The 12,598-nt window shown below is 44.5% G+C and overlaps 1 protein-coding gene across 5 annotated transcripts in view; it reads right to left on the reverse strand.

The window, feature by feature from the left end:
• Positions 1-12,598, reverse strand: part of FOXO3 (forkhead box O3) — a 95,150-nt gene that overhangs the window by 15,521 nt on the left and 67,031 nt on the right. For 4 of the 5 annotated variants that reach the window (XR_014183508.1, XM_082047227.1, XM_082047230.1 and 1 more), the window contains exon 2: positions 634-2,068. Coding sequence is in view for 4 of the 5 variants with exons in the window: in XM_082047227.1 (XP_081903353.1) it covers positions 668-2,068 (1,401 nt within the window). In the remaining variant the exon portion in view is untranslated. Of the gene's footprint in view, positions 1-633; positions 2,069-3,961; positions 4,040-12,598 lie in introns of those variants that run through there. The other variant, XM_082047229.1, reaches the window with a different exon arrangement.

Consider the following 12,598-nt stretch of genomic DNA (forward strand, 5'->3'; position numbering starts at 1 on the left):
CCATTTGCTACGTCTTTTTTTTTCCAAGAAATACAATTTTAAACCAAACCAAACCAAAACAAACAACTTTGCTAGCATTGCTGTACCACAGCAGCAATACAACTCTAATTCAGCCCAAATTTGTCCCACACACCCAATCCTCAGTGCATGCATTGATCTTGCAAAGATGTTCTTCCTCCTTCTCTGCAGCATTATTGCTGCACTGACTGCAAAGCCCCTTGCCCCATGCCTATGTAACACAGCTTGGCCTTGTGCAGCATCAGCTACAGAGAAGAATTCATCTGTTGCGACTTCAAAGGAGACAAGTTGAGGCTCTGTGATTCCTAAACCCCACAAATATTCCACCTTGGTTTGCCTGATTTGTCATTAACATTTCCCATGGCTAAATTAAGAAGGACGCATAGCATCAGATGCGTGCTGACAGTGTTGCAGCCGAACAGCTTTTATAGCTTCGTCTCATTTCCCTCCGCACCTCCAAATGTTTATTGGTTGCTCCTGTTGCACATGCCAACACAAAGCAAGCCATCACAAGCCAAATTAATACTATTAGTGTGCAGTAACTGTTAAGTGTTTGGCGCAAACTCCAATAAAACTAAGGAACCAAGTATTTTACCACGTCTATGGGGCACTGACCTGTTTGCCCATTTTCCCTGTTCTCAAAGATCCTTCAGCCTGGTACCCAACTCTGTGATGAAGCCTGTTTAGCACCAGTGAAGTTCCCCACATTCAGACTGACAACGTTCTGAGCTGAGATGAGGGAATCAAAGTTAAAATCCAGCCCATCTGCATCCATGAGTTCACTGCGGATAATGGACTCCATGTCACACTCCAAGCTCCCATTGAAAATATCCAGGTCCAAGTCACTTGGGAATTTCTCGTGTCCCATGACCGGGAGGTTCACACTAGAGGAGTACAAAGAGGAGCCTGAGAGCGGGTCAGAAAGTGTTTGCATAGACTGATTGACAGATGACTGCTGATGTTTGGAGGATCCCAAGCTGTTCGAGTCACTCAAGCCTATGTTACTGATGGAACTGGACAAGGCACGGCTGCCACTAAGAGAGGAGTTGTGGGACTGGTGCTGGTGATGAGGCAGGCTCTGATTGACCAGACCGCCCTGGCTGGACTGCGCGGCAAATGACATCATGGGGTCGTTGCGGAGCATTATATTCCTGCGGGAATTCTGGGCGGACACAGCTGTGCTGGCTTGTGACATGAGTGGGTCAGACTGTGTCATCATGACATCGCTGTGACTAAGTGCATCAGAGGCGAGGAGATCCTGCAGCGTCTGGTTGTTGTAATGAGACATGGAAGAGAAGGTGGCCTGCTTGTTCTCCTGAATGGTCTGCATGGGTGACTGGCGGAGGGAATTCAGGGACGATGGCCCGAACACAGCATTGTTGAAACTACTTGACGGGGAACCCAGCCCTGAACCTTTGGAACCATACGGAAAACTGGAGCTTCTCTGCATTATCCCTCCTGTAGGCGACTGCTGGGAGGGAGGGAGTGTTATATTGTCCAAGAGATCATCCATGAGGTTATCTGTCAGTCCATCGTTCAAATTCATTGTCCCAGCCATATCAGTCAACCTAGGCAACTCCACAGTACATGGTTTGTTTACTGATGGGGACAAGCTCGATGGGCTACTGTAGAGCATGGGAGAAAGTGGAGCGTCGTCATCTTGAACATCATCTAGCTCGGTGCTTGCCAAAATCGGTGACAAGCGGCCACTGATCGTACTGGCGTTTGAATTTGTACGGGAGCGAAAATCTGTCCATGCATCCAGCTCGTCACTGCTGCGGGAGGTGGGACTCCCCGGCCACTTGGAGAGCTGAGAAGGGCTGTCCTCGCTCGTCTCCTGGGCGGTCTGCAGGGCTGCCTTCTTCTTAGCCGCCCGCCCTCTGCTCTTTGTGTACTTGTTGCTGTTGTCCATTGACACAGCACGTCTCCGGGGTGCCTTGCCACCTTTTCCACCATCTGGATTAATCATCCACCAAGAGCTTTTCCCAGTGCCTTCGTTCTGCACTCTGACGAAGCGGCTGTGGAGTGACAAGTTGTGCCGGATAGAATTCTGTGGGAAAGGAAGAAAACAAAACGTCAAGACCAGCTCCCCTCTTGTTTTGCTACCCAAATCTCAATCACAAAACCAGCATCACATGAAAACAGCAATATGAATAAAAGCATTGGGCCCTCCTGGACACCAACATGGGTTTCTCTGCTGGTGGATACAGGAGGGCTGGGGCGTGGCTGCTGCAAAGCAAGCCCTGTGCTTGCACTAGCTGTGCATTCCTGGTGCCCATCCCTACATCCCCGTAAGTTGCACCCGAAGGAAGGCACTGTCACACAGCTCCATTCCTGCTAGCAAGGAGCTAGAAGTATCTCCCTTACTTTGGACTCAGGACAAACCTCCATACTATCAGCAATCTTGCCATCAGTTCATTAAAATAAAAACTGCAAAGACAAAGCAAAAATCTGACAATATCCCTGCCTCTGTAAGGTGCTAGATACAGTTGTATAAAGCTGCTGTACACAGTGGGACACACTGTGCCGTACAGGATGCTACAAGATACAAGGCTTTCAGGGGATCCTGGGCACAGTCTGCCCTTCTGTATTACCCGCCTCCACAAATCAGCAACATCTACCATCCAAAACCCGTGTTGGCTCAAACCAGTGATAATCACCCCAGAAAAAGAAAGAGGCAGACAAAATCAGCCCGCAGCAGCACTAGTGAAATTATTCCAGATTTAAATCAAAATGGGATGAAAATCCTACTCCACTCATCCTGCTGATCTTGGGCTTAAAATATGGCTCAAACGAAGCACAAGGTACTATTTGTTAGTGAGAATGCTTTTGGGGTTTTGGTTTTTGTGTGTGTGTGTGTGTGCTTTTTGGTTTTGTTGTTTTTCCCTCCATGTGCAAGTCCAAAGATTTTTGGAGCTATCCCACATTCCTTTGAAAAAACAGTTGTGCTATCCCTCCAGGTTAAAGATGATAAAGTTTTAAAAGTTGCATAAGTTCTTTTTTCTTAAATTTTGGCAATTACCAGTTATATCTTTAAAGAGGAAGAAAAATGTATTTGTTCTACCAGCATGTTTTAAAAGCACAAAGTCAACAGGATGACAGCACATTCAAACCATCCAAGATAAGTGTCCTTCATTTACAAAGCATTGAAGAAATTCCAGATTCAAACAGGCAAAGAATAAATCAATCAACAAATCACTCATAAGCATCTCGACATTTGCATCCTTAGGATAAATGGATGTTTGACATAAGTGAACTGGAGACACATTTGATGTACAAAGAAGCACAGCCCAGGTTTTTTTTTAAGCTATTCTTTTCAGTATAAAATGCCTTTTTCCCCCTGTTGTGGTTTTTGTCAGATTGTGAAATGGAAAACACGCCTGAAGTTCTTCTCGTACGCAGACAGCAGACGCGGCTGTGATTATCACTTAATGAAAAGAGAAATCATATGGACTACGGTTCAAAATAGCAACTGTTATGTTTTAAACAATTTGCACAAACAACAGACCAGACTTTGCAGACATACTCAAGAGAAGTTTGGGTCAGTGCCTCAGCTATAAACTTGTACATTTCTAAGGGACTATCATGCCATCAAAATACGGTGGATTGAGTTGCAGCACAATACTTCTTCAGTCTAAGGAAGGAAAGAGCTTTTTATTATTTAACTGATGACATTTTAACTATATTTTGAGTCTGGGAACAGTCTGTTTCTAACTTCTAATAACTAGGCGCCACTGCTTTCTTCTTCAGTTTCTCCCAGCTGGCTGGAAAATTGCTGGGTTTTGGTGGTGGTGGTTTTGGTGGTGTTTTTGTTTGTTTGTTGTTTTTTTAATAACCTTTTTAAAAAAAATCTCCAGCCTGTACTGCATCAAGGCAGGTAGCTCTCACATTCACAGACAACCATTTGTGACTTTCATGGACAACCACTTGTAAGAACACTCACATGGGGATCTCTCCGTGCAGAGTTGGCAACAGGACGAAGACAACCAGATGTAGAGCACCACATCAAGCCAGGCTACGAGAGCCACAGAAACCATGCTGTTCCCCACCTAAAAATGCTGGATATAAGAATACACAGCACCATGACCCTTGCTAATGAAAAAAATCTTAGAAAGCACAGAAAAGAAACATCCAAGATGGCACACCTAACGTGGCACATAGCTTCAGATATAAAAACATTCAGCCAAAGTGCCAGCAGCTAACAGTTTTCAACCTATGGTATTCTCATGAAATAGCTTATTTCTGCTAGTGGTAGCCACAGTATGAAACTATCTGGCCTAAATCCATGAAAAATCCTAAAAGGTAAAATTGTGAGACTGAGGCACCTTTCAGGATGAGGGCTCCTGCATATGTGTGCACACGTGTAATTTTCTTCTTATATCTTTTTGCTCAGTGTTGGTATTGCACAAATAATGAAAGAATGTAATAATGCTTTTGCATTGAAAATTGGTGGTTATAAAAAATCCAAGCAGTTTGTTTTTCTTTACATTACGCAATATGCCATTTACGCTCTGGCTTCTGCTTTTCTTTACTTTTCTTCTGTAGGAAGATTGTTTTCTTAAGCATAATTATGGGCCAATTTATTTTTGTGTACCCCGTCTCCACCCTCTGTTCAAACACTGCCTTAAAACCCACTTCTTTCATGTAACCTCCTCCGCTAACCTCTTCAGCAAGAGTATCTGAGTTTCTTGGTTTCCCCTTGTGTTGGATGCTCTGCCAAACCAAATTAGGGCTGGATCCTATTATCCTTTCACATGCAAGATTTGCTACAGAAGTCACTGGGATTGATTGACAGCTCACATCAGTAAGGGTTGTTGTGCTGTGCTACCAGGCTGCAATCTAGATGGAAATAACTGTATTTTCTACCTGGTTTCTGAGCTGTCAAAGAATGTTCCCATCTGCTTAAACTATAGGAAAATATCATGAGACAATCTTTGCTCACAACCACTTGCATTAGTACTGTGTGACCATACAACAAGCCACAAAGGAGGTGAGGAAGCAAAGAAAATACAGTTTATCATTTGAATCCACCGCTGACCAAATTAATGGGGATTTTTCTTTGACTTATGTGAGAAGACATTTTAGGCCATGCTGAGGGAAATATAACACATTTTTCCATGACAAAATGCAATCAGAAACTTTCAAAGGTCTGGAAAGGAACTTCCATCAATCTGTCCTGAAGACCATATGTAGGTAGGACAGATGCTAGCCAGGCTGCAGACACCTTGGAAAGAGCTCAGATACCACTGATGGGTACAACACACGGACTGTGCAAGAGCGGAGTAGAAAACAAATATGATGAGCTTCTCCCTTTATTAGCATAGCTATTTATATTGGACTCGAAGACCGAAGTTCCTGCAGAAAAGATCAAGAGCATCCCGTACAGCATTGAGCCCAGCCCAGCCAGGTCCCACTCCCTCGTGAATGGTCCTGCAGGGAAGAATGACCAGCCCCTGGAGATGAGGAAGAGCCGGGGCAGAGGAACACAAGGCAGGTCGGATTTGATGTGAGCAGAGGGCAGTACAGTTCCACCGGCAAGCAGCACTGCTGCCCTACTGCGGCTTAGGCTGATGCAGCTGGGTACCTGCTGGCAGCCAGGGCAGCAACACGTGGGGCGACAGCACATTCCCCAAACTTCAGACCATGCTCTTAACTTTTATAAATGTCAATCCATTGCACAGCTTTTTGTTCAGTTAGTACCCCTCAAGGGAACTAGCCACATTTTGCTTGCAAAAAAAAAAAAAGAAAACAGCTACCATGTCCTAATTACATGTATCTCTCCTGATATTTTGGTAAGACTGCAAACAGCTAAGTTCCCAGAGAGGACATTCAAACATTTCCAAAGTGCTATATACCCGATTTGATACAAACAACTGAATGAGTCTCCCAGAAAGGCTGGGCTGCACGTGATTTCAACACTCCGTCCTGGTCAGGCAACAGAAGCAAATGCTCAAGCCTTTAAACGGAGAAAATTCCCCTTCCCTGTGCCTGTTTCAGCCTCTTCCAAGCCATGTTTACCTTGTGGAGCCCGTCCATTAACTCAGACACCAGCTGCAAGTGCTTCCACTGCAGTACAGAGTCGTCTTTGTCTGGAAGTAACATGTGGTATCAATTTATCATCCTCAACAACGCAACAAGGAATCCACTCACTTTAAAAATAAAAAGAGAGTTGTGTAACTTAACTCTTAAAAGCCCCTGCTTAAAAAAAAAAAAAAAGAAAAAAAAGCCTAAGGATTAGCAAGACGAGGTGCAGCTGGTGGCTGCTGAGTCCAAGTTACACACTGGTCTGTTTTTATTTCAGTGTTTTGTAGTGAGTGGCTAATTTGTTACTTCAGATACAGGCTCCTAAACTGTAAAGTTATCCCTATAAATCAAAAGTAGTTGTTTATTTTAACAATTGGGATACCAGGACACGATAGGAGAAAAACGCTATCTGCAGACCCGTAAATGCTGCTAATGCTCACTTGGGAGAATTATACTTTATTTTATACTGTATTCACATGTTTAATGTTCTAACTTCACCATATGAAGTTGTCTGGTAGCCATGCAGTAGGGAAAGGCACCACATATCATAACACTGGAAAGAAACCATGAAAATAACTTGAGCTTGTGAGCTGCCAGGTGACCAGAGGCAGCCCTGCTTCTCCACAGCTCTGCTTGCTCACCTGAACTTCAGTTTACATCCCACGTTACCTTGCTCAAAAAGTTGTTGCACAAATCTCCCTTGGGATGAACACCCTTACAGAGGGCCTCTAACAAAAATCAAACAAAAGATGAAACAAACTGCTTTCTCAGCATTCAACTGTCGCTAACACAGGAGGTTCTGGATAATCCAACACATTCTGCCCACCTGTCCAGACCAGTGTTTGTGCCTTCTCATGAAGTAACTCAAAATTTGCCTCAACTACCAGTTTTAGTTTTTGATTTCAAGTCTCCAGTGAAATTTAATTGCAAGTAAACAAGAAAACAGATACAGTGACCCCAAAATTACAAATAATTAAAGTTGCCAGTTGTGTGCATGTACGCAGGCATTTCTGGTGAAAAGGTTTTGTGAGTCCAGGCAAGGAGATCTTCAGGATGTACCAATCTGTTGGTTGTAAACAGTCATCTTCTGCCTAGCTCTGTAAGGCTGCAGTACCGCTCTTCCCAAGGAACTTAAAAATCCCCAACCCGAATAGGTCTCAGAATTTCTTCCTCTTTCCCATGAGTTTTTGCAAACCAGAAATATAATTTAATGAAGTAGTGAGGATGCTCTGGAGATGTAGAAAAAGCAAAAACTAAAACATACAGAAAGACCACCCACAGTATCTATTCAGCCATGTTGTACTGATACACATCTTTTGCCACATAAAACTAAGTATCATGTATTCTGGATTGTTACATTTTCCCTAAATTATGGAAGTTGCAAGGTGAAAAAAAGCATTAAGCAAATTAGATGCAGAAAGACAACTCTTTCCTGACATCCAAACACTTTCAATGCTCGATGTTTGGTATCATCTGGTATCATGGGGGGTTGAACTAGATGACCTTTGAAGGTGCCTTCTAACCCAAACTATTCTATGATTCTATGATGTGCAAGTTCCTAAGGCAGCTCCTGCAAACCCCACCAGCTGTTCAGCAGAAGCAGGTGGTGAGAAACCACCAGGGTCCCACTGGGGACATCCAGCAGCCCTTTGCATGCAGCTGGCAAAGTCCACCCTCCTGACAGCCCTGGACAGGACACATGGGATGACACAAGCTGAGTCCTGCCACCCAAGCATGCCCTCTTGCAGGAAAAGGGTTACAAACAAACTAACTAACTAACCAACCAAATCACAGATTTAGGGCGAAAAAGTGAACTCAGCATCTGAAGGGTGGCTCTGTGCATTCCCCTCTTCATCCTCTCTTCAAAGGAGTAATTCTGACCTTGGTGGTAGAGGAGGGCTAGAAGAGGCCTCTGCTGTAATTAGCTCTGCCCGCCCACTGTCCCCCATTCCCAGGAAGAGCAGAGAGCCTTGGGGGATATTAAAGCTTCTTGAGAGAACATTAAGTCCAGCAAAGATTTATCCTCCGAAATGTGCTGGCTCAGATAGGAGAGCATACGCTGATCTGCCTCCGTCCCGCACGCAAGGCGCCGCGTCGTGCCAAATTATGACAGGAGAAGGTGATTAGCGCAGCGAAAACAAATCCTCCCTAACGACGGGCGCCTCGTCCCCCCCCGCCCCAGCTGCTCCTTGCTACAAGGGCAGGCAGCAAGCGACGTGCCCGCCAAGGAGTTTGGATGCCCCCCTTTTGCAAAGAGAAGCACGTCAACACGTGAAGCTAAGGGAACGAAGTCACAACTTAATCAAAAGTTTTCCTAAAAAAAACCCAAACAAAACCACTAAAAAATAATCCTTGCTAAAACAACTGCTGCCTCACTCTTTGCAAACAGTGATATTGCAAATCACTAAGCTGACGTAAATAAAACTTAGCTGAAAATACACACTGCCTGGAAATTGTCTCAGAGCATCACGCTTCCAGTTAGCAGAAAAATCTCCAGTTATTTTACAGTCAGACATCCTCTGACCACAGGAGGACTCTAATAAATAACATTTGTTTTGCTGTGAGTAGAGCATGCTGGTTACCATTTTCTTTTTTCCGTGGGGTGTTGGTAGACGGGAAGCAGAGAGCGAGGAAAATGTTGGTATTTTAACTAATGCAGCTGTGGAGCAAGAACAAGCTTGAGCTCTCCAGCAACTCCTCCTGGCCTCATGAGCCACGTACCTCGGTGCTTCGTCCTATAGGAAACCCCCTAAATAAGAAAGCATTAGCCTCTGCATGCTAAGCCAATGCTTTTCCATGTGAAAAAAGGATTTGGGCATCTGGAGACAGGCAACGTCATCAGGCAGTTGTTAAAGGCACTTCAACAGGAGTCACCTTTTTCACTCCCTTCCACGTGCTTCGTATTGTGGCTGCCCGAAATTCAAGAACACGATTAATTTTCATCAAAGGATTTAACTTAATTCATGAGAATCCCAAGGCACTTCAGCGTGGGCCTGACTGGGACACAAACGCAGTTCACAAGAGAAGGGAAGATGTTGCCATTTACTGAACTTAAGCACAAGGAGTTGCATGCAAAAAAGCTGCAATGGACACACATGGCTAGATTTTGTAGAGCCAGATCGAAACACCTTTCATTTCTGTTCAGGAGCAGTGTCAACAGCAGATAACTTTTATTATTATTATTTTTTTCTTAATGGAAGCCCCAGCATTTAAAGCGTTTCCTCTGTAGGAACTTTGGAAATGACACCACACTGTATTTGTGCGGCCCCTTCAGCAGGGTATCGCTGCACTTCTCCTCCTCTGTGCCACAGGTCCCCAAGAGAAGTGCAAGCACACACAACTAATCAACCCGAATATTATACGTACAGTAACTCTCACAAAAATAGCTACCACTGTCAGCACAGTCCCAATCCACCAGCTGCTGAAGCTACTGGAAGAGTCCTCACAAACCTCAGTGGTCGCCAGTTAGACCTCAGTGAAAACAATGCAATTTTACTGCAAGGCAGACTTTCACCCCAAAGGCTTTGGGTTTGTTTTGCTAGAAAGAAGCACTAGAAGAAACAAACAAACAAAAACCCCAAAACACACACACACACAAAAACCCCAACAAACCTCTGTTTTTAATTTCTTAGATGCAAAGATCCCAGCACAACCCTCGTGCAGCATTGTGGAGACCAGAGTGCTCAATTCTATTTTTGCTCATTCTCAGCATATGGCCATTACTATACACAGACTATTTAGAAATATGTATGGGCGTTCTTTCATGCCTTTATAAATAAATGTGAGTGATGCTACTGCTTATACTAATTCACTAAAAATAGTAACTTCCCATAAAAGATCACAAAAGCCTCCCATTGCTGAATCACCTATTATGAATCTCTACTTTTTGAAAATTTTTTGTGGTCACGAGTTGATTTTTTTTAACACTTCCTAAGCCTGTGAAATGCAACTAAACCAGCAATACCTTCCACCGCACAGTGATAAAATCCATGTGCATTAAGAAATCCTTTTGGGGCTCCTGCCTTACCAAAGTGCAAGGCTGCCTTGCACGTGGCTTGGTAAAGTGCTAGCTCTGAAATGATAGATTGTTAAATATTATACCCAGGCCGGATTAATTGGAAGTGTTGAGCTGTGCACATTAAATTGTGAATCTGGTGACAGTTACGGCTGACGTGTGACTGATGAGAGGAACAGATCTGATATGCTGTCGCCTGACTGAGTTTGATCAGGCCTAAGCAAAGCCTTCAGAAGCCGGCACAGGCACCTGAGACCTTCTTGTGAGAAAGCCTTCAAGCAACCTCCAAAACAGCTCCCGGCACTTCTGCTGCGTAGACTAATCTGAAACAGGACCCCTCTCCCATGCTATTTTAAGCACATAGTTAGTCTATTATTGAACCAGAAGATTAGAAAAAAAAAAGAATAAAAAGTACATTTTAAAATATGATGCGCTTCCATTGGCAACTGACACGGCAAAGGAAATGGCCCTGTACCATGGGCCTGGGCACCAGGGAAAGCCAAGGACACACCTTGTGACTCTCAGTGTATCTGACCCACTGATTTTTAGGGGCAAAAAACCCCTTGGGAGCCTCCTGGAAAGGGTAGCTGGTGTGGGAACACATAACCACGACTCCAGGTATCCACAGAATTACTGCGGTGCCAGTGCAGATGCGGTATGAATTAGGAGAACAGCGGTGAGCGAACATAACAACTTGAAAAACTGGTATCTCCTCCTTCACTACTCGGGACTGGGTGGCTATGGCACTACCAATAAATACCTGCACGCTCTTCAAAATGTAATAGTAGCTGTAAAATATTAATGCCTTTTGAAAGTGGAAAGTGATCAGTTTTCCTTTTGATGTATTCTGATGCACATTCTGCTTTCATCCCGAGATTAACACGTGGGTCCTACCTAGCCTCTTGATTTCTTTTGGTTTTCTGCATATTCCCTCTGTGCTGAGGCATCTATTTCAAACACTACATTTAGGAACATATTTGAAAAATTATACAGACTCGCCTTCTGTATACACAAACCAAGCTCATGCTGTGCCAGATGACATGGGTGGACAAAAACATCCATCTCCTCACCGCTTTTACACGAAGAGTAGTGAGGTGGGTTTACTTCAGGAACCTTTCCCCAGCCCATTCTTTAAGCTGACGTCCACAGACGCATTACATCGGGACACCCAGCCCCAAAACCAGCCCTGCCCACAAACTCACCGCCAAGGCACGTAGCTTTTGTTTCCACGCTGTGATGCCCTGTCTGCAATCTCAAGTTGACAAATTTTGTGGTTTTGTTTTTTTTCTCTTATGGAGGAAGCTTTATAGAGCCTTAAAATTGATCTCTCCTTACCCAGCCTGGGCAGCTCCAAGCCAGACCTTGACATCTGAGCTAGCGATGCCGTCCTCCCCTTGGCAGTCAGTGGGGACAAATGGGTGCCTCCAGCAAAGGAGCCCACCAGCCCATCTTCCCGTTTTCCTCTGCCAGTGCCTGACCCTCTCTGCTGGTGGAGGTGGATCTCACCCTTTGCACAGGGAGGCTTTGGGACTGTGGCCCCTTTTGGGACAGTTGCTCCTAGCACCTCGCAGGGCATGGTGGCTTCAGAGAGCTCACCCCCACTGGGACTCACAAAACTCCCCCTCTGCCCCTCCGGATTAATCTCAGCCTCACCTAGCCCCATTTAGAAACTGTTGGTTTCACTGAACCTCATCTATCTCACTGGGATGACTGGCATGTTGCTGGTTTTACTGGATTTTTTAAAAATTTATTTTCTGTTCATTGCAGAGGTAAAATAGACCTGAGGAGCTGACAAAAGGAAAGATGACACCTATTATGCTGCCAATGAATCAGCCCTTTGCTACAGTAAGCAGGACATTCCTGTTTCACATGCAACTGGCAGCAGCACCATCCCAGAAACCTCAAGACCCAGGTAAATACACAGGTATATAAGTAATCTTTTTTTTTTTTTTTAAAAAAAAGGTATTTACCTAATCTGAGAAACTAAGATCACTGTCACTGATACGATCACAATGACAAGTGCTAAATGTTGAGCCTAAAGTTAGGCTGCATCAAAACGCTTCAGCACGTCTCGGTGCTTTGTTAGTGCCCCACCCTGACACCGGAACCTGAATAGCAGAAGGATGAGTGGAGGAGCCCTTTCATGTTCCCAGTTTGAACCTGTACACATGAGTAATCCCTCCTGAAGCCAACACCTGAGACACAGTGGGGCCCTTGTATCACTCAGTACATAGACTAGGGCATTTTTCAAAGGCAGCTACAAAGCCACAAGGGTGATGGGTTTCAGGAACTTGATTGCGCCAACAGCCAAGGTCATCACCAGGTACTAGGACAAGCATTACTGACCCTGTAAGGCTGCAGTCTAGTTGAGCTCACATTCTGGGAAGGACTACGCAAGCAGAAGACATATGTATCTGAAAATTTATGGCCTCAACAGCCTTAATTCAATAAAGATGCTACAGAACATAAAATCAAGAGGGTTGCTTTCATTTCATTTGCTAGTACTAACCAGTCTTGGCTTACCTGCCCTTCAGGACAAGC

The sequence above is a fragment of the Streptopelia decaocto genome (assembly GCF_964273445.1).
Source record: "Streptopelia decaocto genome assembly, chromosome: 3".
NCBI classification, from domain to species: Eukaryota; Metazoa; Chordata; class Aves; order Columbiformes; family Columbidae; genus Streptopelia; species Streptopelia decaocto.